Source organism: Ailuropoda melanoleuca, chromosome 1 (genome assembly GCF_002007445.2).
Source record: "Ailuropoda melanoleuca isolate Jingjing chromosome 1, ASM200744v2, whole genome shotgun sequence".
Taxonomy (NCBI): Eukaryota; Metazoa; Chordata; class Mammalia; order Carnivora; family Ursidae; genus Ailuropoda; species Ailuropoda melanoleuca.
Window position 1 is genome coordinate 188,832,736 of NC_048218.1, and position 26,173 is coordinate 188,858,908.

The 26,173-nt window shown below is 42.1% G+C and overlaps 1 protein-coding gene across 2 annotated transcripts in view; it reads left to right on the forward strand.

Moving 5' to 3' along the window:
• The window catches only part of SND1 (staphylococcal nuclease and tudor domain containing 1), a 412,648-nt gene that overhangs the window by 48,905 nt on the left and 337,570 nt on the right, over positions 1-26,173 (forward strand). For both annotated transcript variants that reach the window (XM_034671485.1, XM_002913419.4), the window contains exon 10: positions 12,189-12,302. In XM_034671485.1, coding sequence (XP_034527376.1) covers positions 12,189-12,302 — 114 coding nt within the window. The remainder of the gene's footprint in view (positions 1-12,188; positions 12,303-26,173) is intronic.

Here is a 26,173-nt window from a genome sequence, read left to right on the forward strand (position 1 = left end):
TGGTGTGTGCATGTATGTGCAGTGATTGCATGCATGCGTGTGTTTATTGCAAGGGACTTAGAAACCATAAGAGCTTTCTTGTCATGAATGTGCATAACTTCATTTAGAAGTTCATGAAAGTTGTAGACGTTGCCGTCTTGGAATCTCTCTCCCATTTTAGGACCTCTTTCTGACTGCCTGACAAATGGCTTTCTCTTTGATTTCCTATTTCAAAGCATATGTGACCTCAAGTTTCTTTTCTGTCTGTTTTGGGACTCGATGGTTTTGAGTTTTTTCTCATGTGATGTGTGTTTCTGAGCATTCTCCTGAAGTGTCCCGGGATGGATTCCTTTGACAGGAGCTAGTGCTGTTGAATAGATTGTTTGGGTCCAGCAACAGTGCTGTATTTTTTCTAGGTTGTTGGGTTTGGTACCTTGAGTGGTAGACCTGTTTTCCTCATTTTCTCAAAATGCTCTGATGTTTTCCAGTCTGTTTTTACTTTTGGCAAGAGATGCCGGAAGCTTTGTTTTTATGAAATAAAGGGGTTAATTAATGTATCTGTATCCACTAGAGGTGGCTGCCCCAAATGAGTTTAAGTTGGAAAGCCACTAGGTGGCACTGTCAGCCTGAAAAATCCTAGACTGATTTCTCTTAGAATGGTAAAATTTTAACAGTCTCTGAGGAATTGGCTGAATTTCTTCACTTTCTTTTTTATGATGCCCAGAGCAGTAAATCACAGAGTGCTCAAGTGTCTTTTCTGCTTCTTGTAGTAGGTGGTCTTTAAGCAGCTGTCAAGGTAGCCATAATTGGGTCTTTTAGTGGACATTAGCGGGATGGTGGGCATAGTCCCTGGTTGGATACTTCCCATGCACTTTCCAAGTCTTGGTACAGACCAGAATGGACCCCTGCTTCCTTTCTGTGTGAGAACTGTACTAGCTTGGAAACTTGGACACGGTTGTTCTACCTAACTGGAACTTGCTTCTGCTTATGTTTCCCGTAATCTGTTCTGTTCTAAGGCTATAGACAAATGGTGAAAGGGTGGTCATTCACTCAACAAGGGAGCCAGGCCTTCCAGTTTTCCCTATCACTTTGAGAGGCCGTGATATTAGTGATGTAGATGAGACTTAGGAAGGTCCCGTAATCTTGTACTGTCCCTTCTGGCCCCTCTTCAGTTGAAACTGAGTTGATAGAGAAACCCAGAAGATTTTGAAAGATTTTGGGCCTTTGCTGGTTGGGGAACTCTAATGCATTGCTGAAGGAAGAAATGCAAAAGATTAGATGATTGAATCAGTAGCTTTGTATTTTTCTTAGATATGACTTCATTGATAACTAGAAAAGAGCTGGCACATTTCCTCTTTAAATCTGGGATTCCAGGATATGTTCGTTGTGTTTTAAAACAGTGAGGCTTTTTTCATTACAATGAAGTTTTGTTTGTTAAAATGGCGGAATAGAGAAAATTGCCTCTGAAAACCATCTGAGGATTATGGAGAATAGCCATTCTCCTGTAGTATCTTTAATATAAATTTAGGTCATTTGGATATAGGGCTGCTCAGAGAGTAGGGAGAGAGATGTACTTATAGGTGGATAAATGGTTTTAAAACTTCTTGAGTTGTAGATATTCTTCAGCATTATTATTATTTTTTAAAATAGGAGAAAAGCATAAAAAGGAGAAGAAAAAACTCATACTGGATGAAACTACTATCACACAGCATTTTTTAAAAAAAAGCTTGTTATACCGTCTATCCCAGGGTTGGCCGACTGTGGCCCCTGGGCCAAGTCTGGCCCACTGCTTGTTTTGTATGGCCTGTGAAGTATGGATGGGTTTTGTATAGAAAAAGGTTTTGTGGCACATGAAAATGATAAGACATTTAAATATCAGTGTCATGAATAAATTGGATCATAGCCACGTTGTTCGTTTACATGTTGTCTGTAGCTGTTCTTACGATACAGTGGCAGAGGTGAGTAGTTGTGACAGAGACCATACAGCCTGCAAAGCCTAAGATGTTTGTGATCTGGCCCTGTACAGAAAAGTGTGCTGACCCTTGATCTCTACCAGTCCTGCTCAGAGTGCCTTGATAGAATATAAGGAGCTTGAGCCAGAATGTAAATCAAGGCATTGCTTCTTTCATCAGGAAGAACTTGCTACAGAAAAAATGTCAGCAATGTTCTCAGTGATGTAGTTGATTTATGTTCTGGTACAAGCTCCTTCTCTCGTTGCAGACGGGCAGCCACTTTTGAGTAGTACTGAGCTGTATTCTTTTGTATATAATTTTTAAGTTTGTAAGTTTTTATTTCTAATGCATAAAAATTTAAAGACTCTATGGGCTTATTAAGAAGTGTACTAGTCCGTTTTCCCCATCCCATTTTCAATTCTTGGTGGATCCATATCTTTGAATAAAATGTTTATATCGTTCTTTCTTAATTTTTCAGTGTTAGGAATGACCCTTTCCCACATACCATGGAAGATGAAGATTCACATGGGTGTGCATATACTTTTCCCTAATCCTTCCAATAGGACTCCATCCTAATTCTGGTTCAGTCTTTACTTCATAAATGCTAATTACCGCCGAGCCATGTGATATATTATGATTACATTTCATTTTCTGCAGAACTTTTTGTTTACCCTGGATTTAATAATTTTAAAAGTTTATGTATTTTTTATGTATTTATGAATTTGACCCCCAGACTCTGCCTGTCTAAATCTCAAGACATTGATTCAGCCTGTTAATTTTGTCTTTTTCAATAATACTTTCCAGTAGCCTTGTGACCTGTACCAATCTGGACTAGTTCTTTTGTTCTTCTTTTTTCATTGTTAAAGAGCTGTCATCTTTGGATGTCTTCACCATTTTCCTGGGGTTTTCTTTGCCTTACTCTGGGTTGGAGCTATGTTTGCTGGATCCCATGGCTTCTTTATAATTTACTACTTTATTTCGGTGGCACACATTCTCTAGCTTCTTGGGAAGAGTGCTTGGCAGGTAAATGTTTTGAGACTTTTTATGTCTATTTTGTAATTACACTTGATCAGTGGTTTAGCTGGATATAGAATTTTATGTTAGGAGTTCTTTTCCTTCAGAATTGTGAAGGCATTGCTCCACTGTCATTTAGCTATTGGAGATTTTTTTTGTTTTTGTTTTTTCTTTTTAAGTGGCCTGATACCATTCTGATTCCTCATCCTTATATGATTTTTTTTTCCTTTCCGTGAAGTCTTCACATATTTCTTTAATCCTGAAATTTCACAGTGGTGCACTGTGTTTATCCATGTGCGAGCATATTATGCTTTTTAATTTTTAGCCCTTTGGGTCTGGGAACTATTTTTTGTTGTTGATTTCCAGCAAGTTTCTCTGCTATTTTCTAACAGATGTTTGACTTTCTTGACTGGTCTTCTTATTTTTTCCTCCTGTTTTTCATCTTTGTCTCTTGTTCTTTCTAAATTTTTTCATAGTTACCTTTTGGCCCTGCTACTGAGTATTTCATTTATGATATTGTATTTTAAGAGCTTGCTTTTTGTTGTTGTTGTTCTCTGAATGGTTCTTTTATTTATTTTTATTGAAATATAGTTGGCATACAGTATTACATTAGTTTCAGGGGTATAACATCGTGCCTCGATGATTCAGTACATTATACAGTGCTTACCATGATAGGAGTAGTTACTATCCATCATCATATGAAGTTATTACACTATCATTGACTATATTTCCTATGCCGTACTTTTCATTTTCATTATTTATTTATTTTATAACCTCTTCACCTATTTTGCCTTCACCCTTTCCCTCATCCCCCACCCCTCTGGCAACCACCAACTTGTTCTCTGTATTTATGAGTCTTTCTGTTTTGTTTACCTGTTCACATGTTCTGTTTTTTTGTTTTTGTTTTTTTTAAGATTCCATGTGTAAGTGAAATCCTGTGGTATTTGTCCTTTTCTATCTGACTTATTTCACTTAGCATGATATCCCCAACATTCATCCATGTTTTTGTGAATGGCATGATTTCACTCTTTAAGGTAGAGTAATATTCCAGTGTGTGTGTGTGTGTGTGTGTGTGTGTGTGTGTGTGTGTATGTACACACACCACATTTTCTTTATCCATTCATCTGTCAGTGGTTAGGTTGCTTCCATAGCTTGGCTATTATAAAGCTGCAGTAAACATAGGGGTGCATATATCTTTTCAAATGAGTGTTTCTGTTTTCTTTGAATATACCCAGAGGTGTCATTACTGGATTGTATGGTATTTCTATTTTTTATTTTTTATTTTTTGAGGACCCTCCACCCTGTTTTCCACAGGGGCTGCACCAGTGTATATTCCTGCTACTAACGCATGAGGGTTCCCTTTCCTCTGCATCCTCACCAACACTTCTTATTTCTTGTCTTTTTGGCACTTGTTATTTCTTGTGTTTCTGATTTTAGCCATTCTGACAGGTGTGAGGTGGTATCTCATTGTGGCTTTGATTTGCATTTTCCTGGTGATGAGTGAGGTTGAGCATCTTTTCATGTGTCTGTTGGCCATCTGTATGTTATCTTTGGAGAAATGCCTGTTCAAGTCCTCTGTCCGTTTTTATTTATTTATTTTTTTATTTTATTTATTTTTTTATTTTTTAAAGATTTTATTTTATTTATTCGACAGAGATAGAGACAGCCAGCGAGAGAGGGAACACAAGCAGGGGGATTGGGAGAGGAAGAAGCAGGTTCATAGCAGAAGAGCCTGATGTGGGGCTCGATCCCATAACGGCAGGATCACGCCCTGAGCCGAAGGCAGACGCTTAACCGCTGTGCCACCCAGGCGTCCCCTCTGTCCGTTTTTAAATTGGATTGTTTTGGTGTTCTGTTCTTTATATATTTTGGATATTAACCCCTTAATCAACAGATAGTTCATTTGCAAATATCTTCTGTTCAGGAGGTTGCCTTTTCATTTTTGATTTCCTTTGCTGTGCAAAAGCTTTTTAGCTTGATGTAGTCCCAGTAGTTTACATTTTGCTTTTGTTTCCCTTGCCTGAGGAGACAGATCCAGAGAATAATATTGCTAAGGTCGATGTCCAAGAGATTACTGCCTATGTTTTCTTTTAGAAGTTTTATGGTTTCAGGTTTTACATTTAGGTCTTTAATACATTTTGAGTTTATTTTTGTGTCTGGTGGGAAGAAAGTGGTTCAGTTTCCTTCTTTTGCATGTAGCTGTCCAATTTTCCCAGCACCATTTACTGAAGAAACTATCTTTTCTCCATTGTATATTCTTTCTTTGTTTGTTGTAGATTAGTTGACCATGTAGTGTAAGTTTATTTCTGGGCTCTTTATTCCATTCTGTTGATTTATGTGTCTATTTTCTCTTGTTATTTTTTAATAGTAATATCACTTGTTTCAGAGATGAAATATCATCTGTTAGCTTTCTGAGGAATTAATTATACTTTTTTGAAAAATTTCTTTTCCCTGCATAGTGCGTATTTTCCAAGTTGTTTTAAATTCTCTTTGGTTATTTTGGTCCCTTATTTTTTTGTATGAGAGGCTTTCCTTGGATACCTGGTGATTCTTGCTTATCTCTCTTATTTAGAAATAAGGTCTCAAACACTGGGTTTAAAACAGCGAACCCGTATATGGCATTTATGGTATAGATCTTGAAATCTAGTCATAGGGTTTGGTCCCATTTTCATCTCCACTTGAGATTCCTGATTTGACAATTTCATCGTCTTGGCAGGTGGAGGAAGTTTGCAGTATTAATCAGACTGGCTATTGTGTTTTCTTATCACTAGCCAGGATTCAGCTTCTGTGTAGTCTGTTACCACTCATCCATCTGCTTTCTAGCTTCCGATGTTTTGTTGCCATATTCATCTCTCCTATTATCTTTATCCTATTGAACTTGTCTCCCCACCCCAAATCCCTTTATTTTTGTTTAAAGGTATTTAGGGAGGGTGCCAAAGTAAATGTTTGAGCTTGCTTTAGTTTGTTCATAATGTTCCATTGTAAGACTGCATAATTTATGTAACCAGTCCCCAATAGGTCGATATTCATATAGTGTATAATTTTTCCATTATTTAGAAAATGGAATAAATCTCTATGTAAATGGCATTTATTTCCACAGGAATGTTTTAGAGCACATTTGCTAAACAGCTTTCTAGGAATGTTAACCATGTATAGCCCTATGTGTGTTCATTTTCTAATATGTTGTAGAACAGAGGTGTACTAACTTTTTCTTAAAGGACCATGTAGTAAATATGTTTTGTGGGCCATATAGTCTCTGTTGCAACTACCTGACTCTTCTACTGTAGCAAGAAAACGGGTATAGACGTTATGTAAATGAATGAGCATGGTTGTGTTCCAGCAAAGCTTTATTCACAACAGTAGGCAGTGGGCTAGATGGCCCTTGGGTCATAGTTTGCTATCCCCTGTTGTAGAGCATGGGATATCCACTTTATATCCAAAAGGAAAAAAATGATCTGCATTTCTTTTCATAACCTAGAACCCAACTGCCATTTTGTAGTCCTTTTACCTGGTTTAAAATGTCTGTTAATACTGTGCTACTTTTTCAAGGTAACCTAAAAGGGTCCTAAGGTGCCCTGGGACTTCACAGACATAGTCTGACAGTCCTGCAAGTTTTTGCTGACAGATTCTGCTCTGAGGCTCATATGACTGTAAGGCTAGAACAAATGCTGGTCTCTTTAGCAGTCACCTGCCCTGTCTTCTAGAAACTAATTGTACAGGGAACAGCTAAATAGCTTGAAAAGCCTGCAAAAGATAACCTATGAACTCTTGAACTGGGTGCCTCTTGGGCTGTATAGGTGATTTCTGGAACTGATGCTGTAGGTGAGATGTGTTGGCCAAGAGTCTCACTTCTAAGTAACCTGAAATCAACAAAGTACTGTCTTGATACATATAGCCTGCTGAAAGAATGTTTCCCATCCTCTGCTTAAACTGTTTCACTTCTTAAGGAAGGAGATGTAAGGGAGGGCTCTCCTTGTCTCTCCAGGTTAGCGGAGAAGCATGTTCACTTCACAGCGATTAGCTGAGCTGGCTTGAGACTTTTGTGCCTGTCATGGCTTGCCAGTTTCCTGCCTGCCTTCCCTGTGGTGTTTTAGCTGATCTGTGCTGTTTGTAGCCATATGGTCCCCTGAGCACGTGGCTTGGCTTCCCTGTCCCTGCTGCTGGATTCTTGGGCCTTGCAGATTTTACAGACCTGAATAACACTCAGGGGTGGTGGGAGGGCTGGCAAGTGACAGCATGTTTTCAGGAGGTGGAGTCTTCTCATTGCCCTGCCTGGTGAGAGGCATCTTGCTTGGTTCTTTGTACCAAGTGATCGCTTAAACAAGCAGAGCCCTCTGCTTTGAGAAGACACCAAAGAATGAGAAGTGGTTGCTGCTTTCAAGGCGCTTACCATCTAGGCTGTGTCTGGAAGATTACCCTTAAGTAGTCAACTTTCTGGACTTGGTGGCCATGTGCCATGTTGAAGGTCAGGTTAAAGCTATTCATGGATGCATGCAGTGGATTCTAAGACTTATTTGGTTTGGCCCTGATCATTTTTTGCTGTGCTTCTAGTCATAGCTCTGAATGGAGTTCATTGTCATGCTTCTTTGAGATGGTTTTTTAAGCAAACCCGCATTTTAATATTTTTGGTATTATCTAGACTTTCCGTTACATTTGCATTTGGTAATGTGGAGAGAACAACAACAACAAAAATAATAGCTATTTCCTGGACTTCTGTCATAGGGCTTTCAGGTGAAGAGGAAGTTCTGGGGATGGTTTGGTTAGGAAGGTAGCCTCTGAACCAAAAAGAGATTGAGACTTGGTTTGTAGCTTAAGTTGGTAAACTGATTTGCTGATAAGAAAATAAAATTAAATTAGAAGAGATTTGTAAAAAATACTTGTTTTTTTCAATTGAGATTTTATTTTTTAGAACAGTTTTAGATTCACAGAAAAATTGAGCAGATGGCACAGAGTTCCCACATTACCACTGCCCTCCTCCTAGTTTTTTCTGTAACCCGACATGAGTATGGTACATTTATTATAATTAGTGTACCAATATTGATATGTTATTATCAACTGAAGTCCATACTTTAGTCAAATTTCGTTAGCTTTTCTCTAGTCTGTTTTTCTGTTCCAAAATCTATCCATCATTGCACAGTAAATTTAGTTGTCATGCCTTGTTAGGCTCCTTTTGGATATGGTAGTCTCTCGGACTTTCTTGGGTTTTGATGACCGTGACAGTGTTGCAGAATGCTGGTCAGGTGTGTTGTAGGGTGCCCCGTCTGTTAGGATTTGTCTGATGCCTGGTTTCCTTTCAAGTCCTTATTATCGACTAGTCTGCTTGCTCATGCTTAGGTGCCTGGAATTATTTGCATGAAGACATTGTTGGGCTTAGTATTTTGTTGAGGGTACAGGGTGGCCGCTGCACCGTTCTGGGGGCGGCTCCAGGCCATTGCTGTAAGCAGTTACTGCGTACTTCCTTTTTACCCACTTCCGGTGCTGCTTCAGTGGTGTTTCCACAATGTGCTTGGGGGAGAAGAGACCTAGCATACAGCCTTAGGGAACAGGAGAAGTAGCTGGGTGTCATGATTTCAGACAGTAATAAGGGTATTTGGTGTCCCATTCCCTGTGACCCCATCAAGGGCACTCCTTGGTGGGACCCAGAGAAGCCCTGTGTGCGCTGATGGTCCTTTTATTTTTGTCCAGCACTGATAATTGAGGCAGCTTTGGGAGTATTGGTAGTTGCATCTGGGGAGCTATTCTGAGGATCTCTGTAGCTCAGGAAACTGTTGTTGGCTCTTTTTGTTCATTTCATATATGCTGCAGGGGTTGAGGAAGCTGAACGGTAGCAGCCCTTGGCCTCCCAGTGAGCACTGTGGACAGACTCTGCAGCTGGGGAGTGTGGCAGCAGGCCAGAAACAGGAATGGATGTCCCTTGCCCCTGACAGAACTCTGCAGTTCTCTTGACTTGTGGCAGCCCTTAGCCTACACTCATCATCATTAAGCCACTCATTTTTCCTTTCACAATTGGGCTTCAAGAATTGGAGAAATTGGATTTAGGGCTTGTATTATGATCCAGCTAGTGACTTTTGCTGTGCAGAAGCTCCTGTCCCTTAGGTTATCTCCTGGAGTGTGTGGTATGGTAGGTGTGGAGTGAGAAGGGTGGAGTGATTAGGGGTCCGTCGCTTATAGAGAGAGTGAGTGATGTGGGCATACATAGACTTTGCCTGGTGAAGGCACCGTAAGAAATATCACAGTTAGAAATGTGGTCTGCAGTGGTGCTGATGAGCAGGCTGTGAACAGTAATCCACTCTGCATTTTACTTATCGCACAGTACGTGACTATAACCACTATTTTATTGCTGCTTCCGTGCCTCTGCTCAGGAGCTGCTTGTTCTCTGGACAGTAATGACACAATTTAAAGCGGAATAAAAAGTCATAAACCCCGCTTACATATACACATTGACACACACGCGCACTCACCATACACCTCTTCATCAGAAAGCCGAGTCTCGTTAGGTTGCCAGCGTCAGTGTGCAGTTCCTGAAGAGGAGGTTTCTAATCAGGGAGATGCCGAGCAGAGAGTCTGCTGCCGAGGCCTGAAATTTACAGCTCTAAGAATCCATTTGCTGCTGCTAACACATTCTAAGGGGTGACGAATACCAGTAACTTGTCACAGGGGTATGCTCAGATCTTCGCGTTCTGTAATCAGGGGGTGAAGGTGTGAGCACTCTCATGCTTTCACTGGTTTTATTCTCTGAGCATGGCAAGGGAGTGGAGAGTATCTCGGTATTTCTCATGTCTTGATTAACGGGAATTTCCCTGTGTTTTTGGCACTTGATAATTTAATAATAGTTCTGGTGTGAGAGGAATGTATAGCTCTGTCCATCATTGAGATTTCAGAAATACTGGGTGTTGTGTGCATTCAAGATGATGGTCTTAAACTTTGCGGAGGAGCAGTATTGATTTGCTGTAGTAGCTATTCTGCTTGGTATGGCTTTGTGGAATTTTTCTTCTCCTTGGTTTGAAGGTAGGATAGCAGAATAGCCTGTATCATGGATACTTCACCGCACGAAAGTTTTGTCATCCATTTTATGATACTTCTCCTTTTACCCAAATATAGGATTTTGAAGGTTAGAAAAATTATTAGCTGTGATCTTTTTCTTTTGTTCAGTTGTCCAAGGCACTACTGGTATCTTTAGGGAGTGGGAGGAAGATTGCATTGTGATGGGCATTTTTGCTTGGCATTAATCTGTCTAGATGGTAATGGGAACAAGATGTACTCTTTTCCTTTCAGTTGATGAATCTGTAGTTTTGGTTATACCTTCTGGGCTGTTCTTAAGTTCTGTGTGATTTTCTTTGCTTTGGAGGGTCCGGTAGACTTTCTCCACCACCCATACCCAGGTAACCAGCCCTGACCTTGTGGTGCTCATGCGACCACAGATCATGCTTTTCATTGCCCTTGGACTTCACTAATTTTTTCTGACCAGGTGAGTTTTGGGTTCTGGCTATCTGGATTTTAGTGTTTAGCTTTTGCAGTTCTCAGGATCTGTCAGAAAGGTTAAAGCAGAATGGTAGTGGCTATTTGAGACTGGTCTTTTGCCACGTTGAGGTTTGCAGGTTAATCTTACATATTTGAAAATTAAAAATACCCGCTCTCCTCATCTACCCTGTTCTTTCTCAGACCTGTCATTACTCTTCTGGTCACTGGCCTGTTTTTCCCTACACTTGCTTTCTATTACTTGTGGTGGTAAAACCCAGGGATGTCTTCCCATCTGCCTGCCATATAGTCAGCCTTCCATGGACTACAGCTTGATTCCAACTATCCTCTTTCTTTTTTCATTCATTCTGTCTGATGGCACTTTTTTCCTGCTATTTCCTGTCATGTATAATTTCTCACTTGGCTTTTGGTTTTTGCTCTTCCTTCAGATTGTCCCTTCAGTCAGTCTTTACTCTTTTTGGTGTGTGGTTGGCCGATTCTTTGGGAAAGGTAGAGGATAGCCATTTTTGGAAGAGTCTGCAAGTAAATGGATGTATTCTGTTTTAAAAGATGTGAAGCCTTCCAGGGAATAGTTAGGGCTCTTTTAGGATACATATCAGTGTGATATCCACCATAGCAAAGGAGAGTCTAGCTCCTTTTGTTTCTTACATGAAAGAGAAGGGACATTTTGCGAGTCTGCCCTCACTGTGGCAGCTGACCCTGTAGTTTGTTCAGCTGCCTGTTGGCTCCAGATGGGGCCTGATTGAAGCCTGGAAGAGTTGGTTTTGATTCTGCAGACAAAGCGGATGGTGATAGTGATTTGTAGTCAATAGCTACCTTGTAGAAAAATATTGTTTAAAAAAAAATAAAGCACCAAAAAACAAAAAACCCAAACAGCCTTGTAACAACAGGCTTTGAGTGTAATTGAATGAATTGTAGACTGCTAGCTGAATTATGGGTTCTAGTCATAACCCTGATGTGGCCCTAGGCTGGTTTCAATGCCGTTTCATTCTGTACACATTGGTGGAATGTTCTAATAACCTCCCCAGAGGAATATTTGTGCTTTTGCCCTTTGAATAGATATCCTTGTAGGTTACCCAAGAGTGGAAGTTAATCATCTTTAGCTGGGAGTGGGCTCCACTGTTACCGGTATTGGGGTCTAAAACAAAGTTGCCCATAGTAGCGCTCTGAAAAGTTGACTTTCAGAGTAGTTGAAGTAATATCTTAGCAATTTAATGTTTCTGCCCTGAGATTAACAGCTGAGCCTCTCTTTTACCACACTGTGATGACAGTTCTTTTTGCCCTTCACTTGTCTTTGATTTTTCTGCTCTCTTTTGGGGCGTCCTATTTTGGTTCTTATCTAGTGCTGATATCTTCCAATCCAGCCCTTGTCTCTTTTCCTAGATTCACATTGAGATAAGGATTTGATTTAGTTTAGAACCTGTTTCAAGTAATTATCTTCACTAACATAGAGACTAGATTTCCAGTAAGCTTTGTAGTTAACCACAAGTTTTGGTCAGGGCAAAAGATAAAAAAGATCATTTTTTATGAATGATATAGATTCTGCCTCATTGAGAAATCATAATAAGGTCTTTGGGGACTGATAATTATAGCATAGTTTCCTCCAGCATCATCGTACTGCGAAGCATGGTATTGGATCTGCCCCCAAATGGCTATTGATCTGACTTTTCTCCCTATGACTGTGGTGGGCCGTGCTCCTTGCATGTGTGCTGTGAGATCTGGGCTATCGGAGCAGGTTTAAGCATTTTTGCCTTTTGCCCACAGGTGATGCAGGTGCTGAATGCAGATGCCATTGTCGTGAAACTGAACTCTGGTGACTACAAGACCATCCACCTGTCCAGTATCCGACCACCGAGGCTGGAAGGGGAGAACATGCAGGTGAGAATAGGGAGGCAGTGGAGCCTCTTTTCAAAAACCGAAGGGAAGATGCTGGAGAATACTTACACATGGTACATATGTGTGAAAATGCTAAAAGACAGTATTTTCAATTTCCAGAATATTGTTTCCTAATGTCTGCAGCCCAGCTATCCTCAGGCAGGCGCCGGTTTCTGCTGAACCACACTCCCTGCTCTGCTTCGTTTTGGGCAGGCATTGCTGGCATTCCCCCAAGGGATTTGAGAGGAGTTAGGGTTGGGATAGGTGGGCAGTGGTTAAGTTTCATTTATTAACAAGATTTCATTTCTCTGAGAATAAGGAGAGGAGAAGGTCTGTATCTCACGTGCATGATTATAGGGCCTGGTCATTTTGATTTGAAAGTTCCATGTGTTTTGTTCGAGGAAGAAATGAGTCTTGGTATACATATTCTCTGGGGCACCTGCTTCATCTATTGCAAGTGGTATCTGTAATTACTGGTTACACTGTTTCATACTATTTGTTGCATCTTTTGGCAGCAAAGGTGCTTGCCTAACCAGTATGTGTGATTGGGGTATATCAATTTTGAGAAATGCTTATGATGAAAAACTATAGGAGTTGGTAGTTTGCAGGCAGTTTTGTTTTAAATTTCTGGTCCTTTTCTTTCCATTGTTAGGAGAGGTTGAAGATAGGGATTGAAGTTTCTCTTGAATTTGTTTGTTTGGTTATATCTTGTTTTTACAGACCTCTTTCCAAGTCTTACTTTCTATCCTCTGATAACTGCAGTGTGGAACTGGTTATAGAACCGGGTCTACTCTGAGAGCCGGTGCCCCAGGCAGGTGTTCGGCTAGTTTTCAGAAATTAAGCACAGCGTGGTTGACATTAGTGCTCTGTGCTTTAATTTATCCCTTTTGTAGTTCTAAAGACAGGAAATTTGCTCTTCTGATGTTTTGCACGTACACATGTCTTGGTGCATTTACAAGTTGAAATTCATGCCCTGTTTTCATTTGCATGAGAGTTTACAGACAGCCCGTAAGAGTAAAATAAAATATCATGATTGTCTTTTGAATCAGATTGTGCATAAGAAACATATAAAGGATGGCTTCTTTGAATGTCTGGCCAATCAGTTCATTCTCTTTTCCTCCCCTACAGAGGAGGCACTTTAATGCGGTAAATGATATTGTGGTAAGGTTGAGAATTTAAATGCATGAAAGCCTAGAAATGCCAAAATAAGGTTCTTGCAGTAACTGTAGCTGTGCCTCATTGCACAGAGTAAATAGACATCTCCAATTTTATCAGTATTGGGAGTACTCCACGATTCGCATCTGTGCCATGCAGTTGGAATTAAGGTTCCCACAGCAACCACAACTTTGAAATTCTTGAACGTTAATTTTTGTGCCTGCATCATTGGCCAAAGCATTATGTTAATGTAGACTATATACTGAATTTCAAGCAGTTTTTAGGGAGGGCGGGGATGCTGGAGCTTAGGTAGGGTGAATAGCAGGGTTTCAGGAGCAGTAGGAACTACTGCTGCGAATTTTTAGTTTTTCCAGGATCCTTTGGAACTCCTCAGGGGGTAATGGATGGATTTTTCCCTTAGCCTAGTAGAGAATGGGAAGTTGTTGGAATATATTCTCTAGTTTAGGGCAGGATCCTGTTTATGAAATTCCTTGTTCTTTATGAAGGTAGGTTGTCTCTTATTTTTTATCTTATTTTAACTTCTATTCGCATCTGAGATCTTGCTCCATTTTAAGAAAGTTTGAAGTAAGGCTCAGCTGTAAGAGTCTATAATATATGGCTTAGGTCAAGTGAGTAATGATTTTTCTTATTTCTTAAATTCCTTTGAAAGATTTTAATGAGGCAGTCACATAAGAATAAGTTAATATATATGTACTTGGAATACAATGGTGGAGGGTGCCGTGAAGCACCCAGTCACGGTGGGCACTCAGGGAAGTCTCCCCAGGAGCAACTAGCTTACCTGTTGAGTGTTCACTGATGAGAAGTTGGCGGATGGAAGAAAGGGCACTTCTAGACCAGCAATGCTCTATAGATCTATAATGCAAGCCACAAATATGAGCTTTATTTGTTATTTAAAATTGCCTAGTAGTTATATTAAAGACATCAATTTTAATACATTTTATTTTACCTAACATATCCAAAACAATATCATTTCAACATTTTTTTTAAAAAGATTTATTTATTTTAGAGAGTGTGCCCGCATGTGCTCTAACACAGGCAGGGAGAGGGGGAGAGGGAATGTCAAGCCAATTCCCCACTGAGCGCAGAGCCCGAAGCAAGGCTCGATCTCGTGACCCTGAGATCATGACCTGAACAAAAATCAAGGACGCTCAACCGACTGAGCCACCCAGGCACCCCTCATTTCAACATTTAATGAATGTAAAAAGTTAATGAGATGTTTTACTTAATTTGATTTTTCCTAAGTCTTTGAAATCTGGTGTATGTTTTATACTTGGAACACATTTCAATTTGTTCTAGCGTATTTCTAGAGCTCAACAGCCACCGTTGGTGGTGGCTTCTGTAATGGACAGCATAGATTTAGAAATTAAAATGAATGGGTTTGGGTTTGTCATCATTGAGAAGTATTCACTGGGTATCTGCTTTGCACCAGATGCTATGCTGGGGATGCAGCAGGGAATAAACTTTCATGGAATCATCCTCATGGAACTTTAGAACCTAGTAGGGGAAATACACAAGTAATTTCATTTACGTGAAATGTTATGAAAGAAAAGTTTAGAGTGTATAAGAATGTGTAATCTGGGAAGGCTTCTTGGAGGAAGTGATGTGTAAAGTCTCAAGGGTGACTAGGACTGAGCTAGGTAAAATGTGGGGAGAAGACAGTTTCTGACTGAGATAGCAGTAATGACAAGAGTTGGGTGAATTTAGGAAGAGGGAATGGATGGCCACTGTGGATAGTGCATGATATGATGCCTGTGTGGGACAAAATGTGGGCAGGGACAGATCATGCATGCTTGTGAACATCTGAGGATACTTGTAAAGAGAGAGACTATGACTGGAGTAGAGGGTAGTTAATTCTAGGAAATAGTAAGAAATGGTCTTGGGAGTTGGGCAGGGGCCACATGCTGAAAACGTGTGCCATACTTGTAGATTTTTGTGTGAAGAATTTTAAACTCAGCAGTGGCGTGTTTGGATTTGAGTACTCTTGCGTTGGTGGCTTGCATTTACAAAACATGAAAGTAATTTGCATTTAAAAGAGAAGATCATGCTAGATGAAAACTCATCTGCAGGAAGGAGTTCTCGTGTTTCTTTTGCTAAGCCCCAATTGACCAAGGGCCTGGGGACGAAAGGAGTACGGAAGGAGAACTTGGGATGTTGCTTTAACAGTCTCTATACAGGAGGATTCAGAGTGTTTGCCTTTCTGCTTAAAGAATTCCCCAGAACTGCTCTCTGCTTACCTTAAAGTTACCAGAGATTTACAGTATGGGCGTAGGAATAAAAATTACCTCGGGAATCCCAGTGAGGCCGTAACTATATGTACGTAGTGACTGGGAAAGCAGGCATCTCCTTGGAGTCTTTGGTTGGTATGCAGTAAGGAATATTAAAAACCATTCTTGTAACTACAAGGGGAGTCCAGTAAAGTACTCAAGGCATAGATGTTGGAGCCGGGGCCTCTCTTAGCCCATGGGGCTCCCTTGTGCAAATTAGAGAGGGGTACTCCTTCTTCCAGGCAGCCTCTTGTCAGGGCATGTGGCTTGGCAAGCAGAATGGTGGCTGCAGTTCAGCTCCCATTCAGCCTCTGTCCCCTTGGCCAGTGCCCTTGTGCACAAGAATATGTGGCTGTTGTAGTTAGAACAGGGCTGATAAGAATCTCCAGTGAAAATGTTGGATGTATTCAGGAATTGGAATGGTCTTGTAGTTACAGAAATGTGGGTTGCTTAAGGATTGTTTGGAGACGATGGATGGACTGTGGAGGTCTTTGAGTGAGACATGGAGAGATGGTCTTCTGCTTCTGGAGATCATTGACTTGAAACAGGGAAACAGCTAATCCGACTGTTTATGGTATTGGAGCAGAGTGGGAGAAGGTGCAGGTTAAGGAACTGGTGGAGTAGGTGAAGAGGGAAGGGAAAGTCTTTGCATGAGCTTCCTCAAGGGCAGGCAGATGGCAGGTTTGACTCCTGCTGTGGGCTGGGCCTCCCTACAAGCTCCCAGATGACGACCCAATGGAGTTTGCCCTTCAAGTTAAGGAAGGGGAGATTCTTCTAATGTTTACCTTCCCCAAACCCTAAAAAGTCTAATAACCTGTCATCAACTTACATAGATCTTCTGAGACATTTCTACATTGTGGGGATAGTTGGGCAAATTGGATTTTCCTTTTTTGAACACAGAGACAAGTTCTTTTCTCTTGAATCATACATGAAGGCAAGGTGGTTTTGCCCAAGGCTAACTGTATACTTCCACTCCTCTTTTTTTGGTTACTTTGTAATGCAGCCAGAGGAAAGGCTCTGGACAAAACAGCATGATCAAAGGAACTGTTTTCATCCTAGGCAGCTGCTTTCCAATAATATCCAGGAATTCACGGGTAGCCATTACTTCCAGATTTTGGCTAGAACTGGATTTGTTGCTGGAAAGTGTGACAGAGTTAAAAGCAAGGATGTGTAATATTTTCCTCAAAGATTACAGTGGTATGTCTGATGCTGTTGATTCTGTTTCTGTGGTATCATGCCTCTGGATTATCCAGGGTGACTCCAGTGTCAGCTCCTTGGAGATCTTAACTCCTTCAGGCTGAGTGCCATTTTGGATACTGATGTGTGGTGTTCCTGAGGACCTGAACATGTGTCAGGGTTCTCTAAAGGTGTACTGTAGTTTGTTTGAGGCGGTTGTTTGCCATAAAGAAACAGTTGCCAAGTGTTGGAGAAAGGCTGTGGGTTTTCTGAGCTACTGCCTTAGAGGAGACAACACATTGTGCAATCTCAGAACTTCCCAGAGAGCCTTTGGGTTTGATCTGGGATAGGAAAACATAGTGCTCCTAGTGTCTAAGGCTGCCATGTCTTTGTGTCACCCTTGGAGTGTTAATGACAAAGGATATATAGCCCCTTGGCATCTGATGGAGGGCCTGACTTATTCCCCCCATGGAGTCAGGTTGGCCGGTGCAGTGCTATTGTAGTGGGCAAAGATACAGAGCTAGAGTTTACCATTAAAAAGGTACAGAGTTTACCCAGCCCCTGGGTGTTAAGTGTAGAAAGTTTGCTTTCAGTTGCAGGACCTTCTTCCTCAAACTCCTCTATCCATAGAGCCTCTCTCTTCCACCCCCCCACCCTCCTCCCTCTCTCTATCCCCACCACCACTCTCCTTCTCTACCTCTCACATGCACACGCGAGCTTACACACACACACACACACACACACACACACACACACACACACACACACACACACACACACACACCCCTTCAGTTTAGGCCTCTGGGAAGTCTGGAAACCTGAAGGGGGAGGCCTTCCCCTGACCCTGCAGTCCCCTGCTTTCAGCTGGTTTTTGATTCCATCACCCTATCTTTCACTCTCCTCCCTGTGGAACTTAACTTAACACGTAAATGTTCTTTCACAGCAGGCCTCTAAATATTCAGATGTGGGCACCAGAGGATCAGTTTTGTTTGAGCTGTAATCTGCCTAATCTCCCAGTATCCTTGCTGCCTTTCTTGGGAGGTGCTTCCAAGGCCCGACCCCACAGGGTCTCCTATAGGCAGTCGTGGCAGACAAGCTGCAGGTAGGCCTGCTCGGGATGCCCTGGGATTCCTAAGGGCTTTTTCTCAGAGGCAGGGCAGTTTCGGGTGCTAATAACTCCATTTGTTGTACAGGGCCCCAGGGTGCTTTGCCATTTAGACACGATTAAAAGCGGTTCTCAACCTATTCCCTTCAGTTGAGATTTCTGAAAAGCAAGACGACTGCTCCCTCTGGACCTTAAAGCAGACGACGCTGCCACTGAGATGCATACCAACAGAGAGCTGTGGGGCCGCAGTCCCTGAGTGAAGCCAGGGCAAACCAATAAACCCACTGACTGTGATCTCGCGCCTGGGACTGGGAGCATAAGGCAAATAGCAAATTAGAGCGGGACTCCAGCTTGGCATTAAGGACCTTGGAGAAAAGCAAAAGCTCTTTGAAACGGATATAGCATTTCACCGGTTTCCAATGGAGAGACTTGGGGACTGCAGCAATGTGATCAAAAGACGTAGAATATGTCAGAGCGCTGGCAGAGGCATTCTGTACCAGTTTCTGATTTGTTTGATCTGGGCATTTTTGAGAAGAACACTTGAAACCTCCTTTGTTAGAGGACTGAAAAAATTACCATTCGGAGACTGTGGGTGGGTCTTAGCTCATCTATTTAAGATTCAGGATGTCCGTAACTCTGTCATTTTTAAAAGATTAATTCCTGCTCCTCTGCTGGGGAGGGCACTGGGGGGCAAGCCTGACTCTGTGAGGTCAAGACATTTGGTATCTGGGTAGATAGCAGGGTTCCTTAAAATACATGTTCCACTGATCTTTGTAAGTGAATTATAGCTGGGAAAAGACAGCAATTGCCTATCTATTTCCCTTTGATTTACTTTCTTCTCCCTATTACAAATTTTATTTTCTTTTGTTTCCTTTAGTTAATGTATCCCCTTTCTCATGATTTTGCCTATCCCCTTCCAGTAATTTTGTGGGATTTTAACAATCTCATGGGGCCTGTTGCTTAATCCTTCCTTGATCCATATGCATTTACCTCTTTCAATCCATCTTCCTCTCTTTCTTCTCTCTTCATTTGATCATCGCTGTTACACAGTTCTGTATTTTCAATTTATCTAAATCTTCCGAGTGCTGGTATGTTCATATTTCTTGGCTCTTTTTAGTCCTGTGAGCTGCAGTAATTCTCTGTTGTTTCCAGAGTTGACAGCACCATCACACTTACTGTCCTGTGACCATTTACCATAGCTGCTGTGCGGAGGTAACGGGCTTTCTTGCCCTGGTTCTTGAAAGCTCCTTTAGGCCAGAGATTTCCATACACATAGTCTTTCCCTTTTCTGTATCATCCTGTACCATTTATTGATGTCCAGCCTGCTTTCCATTATGAAACCTAAACTCCACTGGGGGCTGGAGTGGAAATGGTTTGCTCAGCTTCATATCCCCTCTCTTTCAGAATCTCGCAGAGTGCTGTGAATATAGTAGACATTTAATAAATGTTTACATCAAAATATATGCTGAGGCTTAAGACCTAATGCATAGATTGCTTTTCTTTTTTTTTTTTTAAAGATTTTATTTATTTATGCGACAGAGATAGAGACAGCCAGTGAGAGAGGGAACACAAGCAGGGGGAGTGGGAGAGGAAGAAGCAGGCTCACAGCGGAGGAGCCTGATGTGGGGCTCGATCCCGTAACGCCGGGATCACGCCCTGAGCCGAAGGCAGACGCTTAACCGCTGTGCCACCCAGGTGCCCCCATAGATTGCTTTTTGAGCATAGATTGCATTTTTACCCTATCCATTGCTTTTCTCCTTGAGTGCTGCCAACAGTCATTCCAGTTTGAGGCAGCGTGTCCTGGTGTTGAAAAGTTCTGCGAGGGTGTGTTTGCACTCCTGTTTTTTCACCTTCCTAATTTGGATTGTGTATTTTTATGGCCAGGTCACACATGGCTTCCTTTTCTGTAGGCACTTCCTCTTCCCCACTCCCAAGTTTCAATCTTTTTTTTTTTTTTTTTAATTTTATTTATTTGTCAGAGAGAGACAGACAGACAGAGAGCACAAGCAGGGGGAGAGGCAGGCAGAGAGAGAAGCAGTCTCTCTGCTGAGCTGGGAGCCCAATGTGGGACTCAATCTCAGGACCCTAGGATCATGACCTGAGCTGAAGGCAGCCGCTTAACCAACTGAGCCACCTAGGTGCCCCCCCCCCCAAGTTTCAGTCTACTCCTTCAGGTGGGTTGTCTAGTCCTGCCCCTCTCCGCGCGCTGGTTTTCGTCACGATGGCGTTCCGTTAGCACAATGCGGATTGGATGCAGTCCACCAGAGAGGTTAATTTCAGGATTTTAAGTGATGTTACAGTCAGTCTCCAATTGGCTTTCTACTCTTATTTAGGCTTTCCCAAATATTCTTCCTTCATGGCAGTTCAGGTGTCTTGATTCATTGGAGTTTTTAGGTGCACTTTTTCCCCAAGGGCTATATATTTTTTTACTGTTGTCGACCTTGTTGGCTGTCAGATTATTTCTTTGCTTGGAACTAATTTTAAAATCAATTAGAGAGCTTTCCCTTCATCTTTCTCTTTTTATTTATGAGATACTGATTGCAGAGCTACCTACACTGTGTTTAGATAAATTACCCCCCCCCTTTTTTTTTGCATAACATTTATATTCAAGGCAAATTTAGTGCAGTCATCAGTGCTTTCTACTTCACAGGCCAGGGCTGTAGGTTTCATTCCTTGGTGGGCTAATTAGCTTTTTACTGGGAAAATTTGATTCGGTTCAGAAACCAAACATTTAAGATCCTCATGTGTTATAGGTGCTATGGATCTGGGAAGTTATTTTTATAAGGAAAGTGTTTATAATTTTAGAAACTGAATCTCTAATCCTGACCAGTTGGAGTGTGTTGTGATCACAGGGTGGACTTCAGACTGGATGATAGATTATGGAGGAAGAAGCATCATTTCGTGTCACTGCTTTGGAAAGGGCTTTTCAGAACAGAGACTAGAAGGGGAAGCTGAAGGACACAGATGCTTGCTTTTTTTCCTAGTAAATGACAGGTCTATTGCTTAGGCATATTTTTGATGTCACTTTTTATTTCAGCCCTTCTTTGAAAATCTCCGGCCACTTTATGGGTTGTTCACATTTCATAGGCCTTCATTTCACCATCTAGTGTGAGAGCAGTCTGGTTTTGGCCTTAAATGCCATTGCCTGGTTCAGTGTCGTGTTGGTGGCCACCGTGGTGCACTGCTGTTTGACAGGAGGATCTCTGTACAGGGAGAAGCCAGTTGATATGCTCTCCTTCATCCTTGTTTCACTATATTGGGTCCTTGATGAGGCTAAGCGGAAATACCTTCTTTATGTGGACATCTGCTGCAGCTTTGTGTTCAGACATTGGTCCCAGAATTTGGGTCCTTCTGCTGTCTTGCTGATTTTTGGAAAACCCACATAATGGATGTATGTAGTTTCTAGTTTCTGCTTTAAAATGCTTTTTCCCTTCCCTACCTCCCACCCCTTTCCACCCCACTTCCTTACCCAAGTTAGGTTTTTCTGGGTCAAATAGATTCCTCATTTCTTTGCATCTATTGCTAGCTCCCTTCCCAGCACATAGTCGATACTCAGTGTTTGTTGGGTAATGGCTCATTTCATTCTCACTGTCTGTCTTTTACTCCTTGTTCATAATTTGGGACTGGGGGATGGGCAGAATACACCAACACTTGACTCTTCGAGTCTGTAGCTCTACCATTCCTAGGACATTTTCCTCATCATTACTAGGGAGGCTAGTAGGAAGGTTTGACTTTTGTGTGTGTGTGTGTGTGTGTGTGTGTGTGTGTGTGTGTGTGCAGTTGTCTTTTGTAAGGTGGTCTGGAATTAGGAGAAAGCCACATTCTTATTCATATGGAGCTGCCTTTAGCATCTGCTTATCCAGCTGGAGGGGCTTGTTTTAGAAACACTGCCATGCAGAAGCCGTAGGTGGATCTCTGCAGAAGGGCTGCTGATGTGCCGAATGCCCAGGGCTCCCTTCCCAGCCTGCCTGCTCCCTCGAGCTGTGGCTGGAGGCTGGTCCCTATGGGTGGGGGTGCAGCCTGTACTGTCCGCCCTATTCTTATCGGACCCTCTTTCTTTTTACCTCTTAGCGCAGCTGCTGTGAGTGAGCACTCTGTGTCTTCATGGGAGACTGGCAGGCGGCTCCATTTGCCGGTTTTGGCCGTTGGGACAGCCAGGAGTCGTAAGCCAGTTTGTACTTTAAGATGAGGGAGACTTGACATCACTCAAAGCAGTTTATTTTATTTATTTCTTATTTGTTGTACAGAAGAAAGAAGTTTCCTCAGCCCTTTGCTATTCCTTTCAGTGTGTATTAAACTAACAGCTCAGCATTTTCCTCAGGAAAACATCCAGGGTTCCTCCCTCCATTTGGGCCAGGCTCTGTCTTGCCTTCGCAGATTGCGTTGTGGTGCCACCTCCTCATTGTGAAAGCTTTTTGGCTTCACCCCCTTCCAGTCCTTTTCTGTTGGAGGAGTGAATGGTTCTAAGTTCTAGTTATTCTGGAGGTGCTTGGACTCAGTAATACCAGAGTTCAGAAAAATGTAAGCTTCCCAATAAGGAAACCATTAAGCTGCTTCAGTTTATACCAGCATTTGGGCTCCATGTTGTTATTTTTTTAATTCAAGTGTAATTGACGTAGTTTCAGGTGTATAACATAATGATTCAGCAGTTCTGTACACTGCTCAGTGCTCATCAAGGTAAGTATATCCTTAATGCCCACCATCTCTTTCTCCCTTTCCCCCACCCACCTCCCTCAGCAACTACCACTTTGTTCTCTGTACTGAAGAGTGTTGTAGTGTTCTTTGTTCTTTTGTTTTTTAAATTCCACCTATGACTGAGATCCTATGGTATGTATCTTTGAGTGGTTTATGTCACTTAGCATTATACTCTCTACCTCCATCCATGTTGTTGCAAATGGCAAGATTTCATTCTTCGTTATGGCTGAATAATATTCCATTGTGTGTATCTATTACCACTTTATTCATCTGTGGATGGACACTTGGACTGCTTCCATATCTTGGCTATTGCAAATAATGCTGCATAAACATAGGGTGCCTGTGTCTTTTTGAATTAGTGTTTTCATTCTTTATGGGTAAATACCCAGTAGTGTAATTACTGGATCATATGGCAATTCTATTTTTAATTTTTTGAGGAACCTCCGTACTTGTGTTTTCCACAGTGGAAATGTTATTATCCATGTTATTATCAGATATCCATAAAATACAGCGGGTAGAGAATAGTTATTGGAGCTCTGTTAGAGAGATATGTCTCTATCCTAAAAGATAAAGATTAGTCCCAGGTATCTGATGTGGTAGATGGAACCTGACAAACTGAAAATTCAGCGTAAAAATCCTACAGCCTTTCATCTCTTACCCTCATTACCCAGCGAGAAATGAATTCCGAGGGCAGAAGCTGATGGTGTTTAAGATCTCTGTCCTGGAATGTAATTGAATGTGTTCACGTGGACACATGCTCTCTCCTTGTTGCTGTGCCCATCTCAGAGCTGGCTGCCCTGGAGACTTGTGGCCTCATGCTGCTCCTTTCCCCTCAGGCACAGTATCTTCCCCACCTCAGGGTTCTCAAAAATTTTAATACAGGCTGCTGCCTCTTCTTTTGTTTGCTTCTGTGTTTTGACTTAAAAGTATTTCTTAAGTATCTGAATGGTAAGAGTATTGATTTGTGCTTCTGCTATTTTAGTTTTCATTCTGTTTCTTTCAGTTATCTCCCCCATCCCCCACTGTCGTTCCTCCCATTCCCCTCTCCTACCCCTCTCCTGAAGTACAGAGAGGGAGTTTGTAACTTTGGTTTGAATAAAGTCTCTTGGGCACATGCGGCTTGGTCATTCTGTTACCAGTTACTGCACACCTTACAAAGGAGCTTGTGGCTGCCCCCTCAATCCCCCTTGTCTTGAATATTGCTCTGAAATTCTCTGCTGTGTTTTGGATGCTGCATGAGTTTGCAAACGAATGCTTAGCATTGTTGAAGCTCACTGTTCACTGTTGCCCTTTAGCTGCCTCGCTTGGGGTTTAGCTAGGAGTGGAACTTTTTTTTTTTAATTTATTTTAAAAAATTTTTAAAAAAAGATTTTATTTACAACGTGCACATGGGTGTGAGCTGAGGGAGAGGGAGAGAATCTCCAGCAGACTCATGCTGAGCTCAGAACCCAGTGTGGGGCTCAATCTTATGACCCTGAGATCATGACCTGAGCTGAAACCCAGAGTCGGATGCTTAACCGACTGAGCCACCCAGGCGCCCCCAGGAATGGCACCTTTAACCTGAATTCGCTAAAGACATTGACAGCAACGAAACTGGATTGCTCTAGTTTTCTTGGATAACCACATTTAAGCTGCTTATTAAACGTAATTTTATGTTCTATAAAACTACATTTGCTCAGTTTAAGCCAGGCCAATATCCTTTGCTCCTAGAATTTACATAAGTTGATACCTTTGTTGGCCAGATCTCTAAGTCTATGGCTGATAGTAATTTGCAGAAGGTGCCTCACTCATTGCAGTAGAGTCTTTGCCTTTAGGTGAGTGCTTGAGCCTGTATAGTATGCCTTTAGTAGGGCAGGGTTTTCCTTCTTTTGACTTGTGTTAAGATGTTATTTATGACACTTGCTAAAGAACAGTAAGGTATACCTGTTTAGTCATCACTGTGATGGTGGTAGGGACCCACAGTGGGGTTTTGCAGTGGGGCGGAGAGCTTGGGTTCTGAGTACAGCAAAGACAAGTGGGAATTTATAATCAAGGAGCAGGATGTGGGGTGGGGGGGTGGAGGATGAGGAACCCAACCAGATATCAAGAATAATCAGATATCAAGGGGAGGGAATTTGGGCCAAACTGAAGTACCAGGATTCTTGGCAGAACTGGACAATGTAGAGATGAACATAGTGTCCAAAAGTCAGGGCCTAGTTGAGAAGGGAGTTCAGAGGAGCCTGAGTAGAGTTTGGTCAAGGAGGGAGTCTTTGTCATTTGTGATTGTCAGTGTTATCCTTGCTGTTTGTAACTAGTGGTAGCAGGTTTCAGAACTCCACTTCTTCCATGGTGCTGTGGGAGAAAACAGGCTTTAGACAATTGCAGCTTCACATACTTTTCCCAGCTGCTCTCTTGCTCCCTCTTTCACTGCCATCTTTATACCTTTCCCTCTCTCAAGCTTGCTCCTCATTATTAGTATGGGCAGGAGTAATGAGAGGGGGCAAAGAACTAAGAAAATAGTTTTATTTCCCTTTTTTTCTTTCACCCCAACTCCACAGTGACTGTGTCTTCTCTGCCCGGTTGTAATCTTCTGCCGGGGCTAATCCAGGGACGTAGAGCCCCACGTGGTAGTAGAGCTCCTTGAGCTTAATGCAGCAGGAGACTTGAGGATGTACAATCTAAGGAAGCAGTTTCTGACTCTCCCATCCTCATGCTTGTATATCTTACGGCATCGTGGTGATACTGAAGTGACTTGAGTTCGGAAGCTGGGGAGTAGGGGCTCCTTGTTCTTTCTGGTGGCTATTTGACCCTGGCACGTTGCTTTTCTGCCTCTGTCCCCTTCCCTGCTAGGCAAATAATGCTTGTGTGCGTGGTTCAAAGGTATCCCTTAAATGGGAAGTTCTACAAGGGGCAGATCATTCGATTGTTGACTGTGAGATTCACTGCAAGTATGGCTGCAATCCTTTTGCTTCTCATTTGCTAAAAATGAGCTCTGGCTTCCTGGGTGTGCACAGGACTGCTCCAAGAACAAAGAGCAAGTGGATCCCTTTTGATGCCCTATCTTTTGATTGAACAGCCAGCTTGTAATGTGTATAGGGTCTTGTCACTGCCCTTTTCCTCCTGGATTCCTTTCCTACCCTTTCCCTCTAAGCCCTAGCTCAGATACAAAGGTGTGTGCCCCTCTGACTCTAACAGTGAAATCCAGGTGAGAGCATTTCTCCTAGAGTAGAAGCAAAGTCAGTTTTTCTGAGGGTGTGCTTTGTAAGCTACTTGTGTTAGAATCTCTGGTTAGAGCCTGGTAGGTTCATTTTTCGCACTTGCCAGGTGTTTCCATTCTACTTCCGCTTGAGGCTACTGTTCTAGATTGTTGTTCCTAGCAGTAGGAAGGTGGGGCTTTACCAAGGCTGGCTGTCCAGGATTTTGGGCTCAAGAATATAATTTTTCTTCCTGGAGACAGATGCAGTAACATCTTTGCTGCT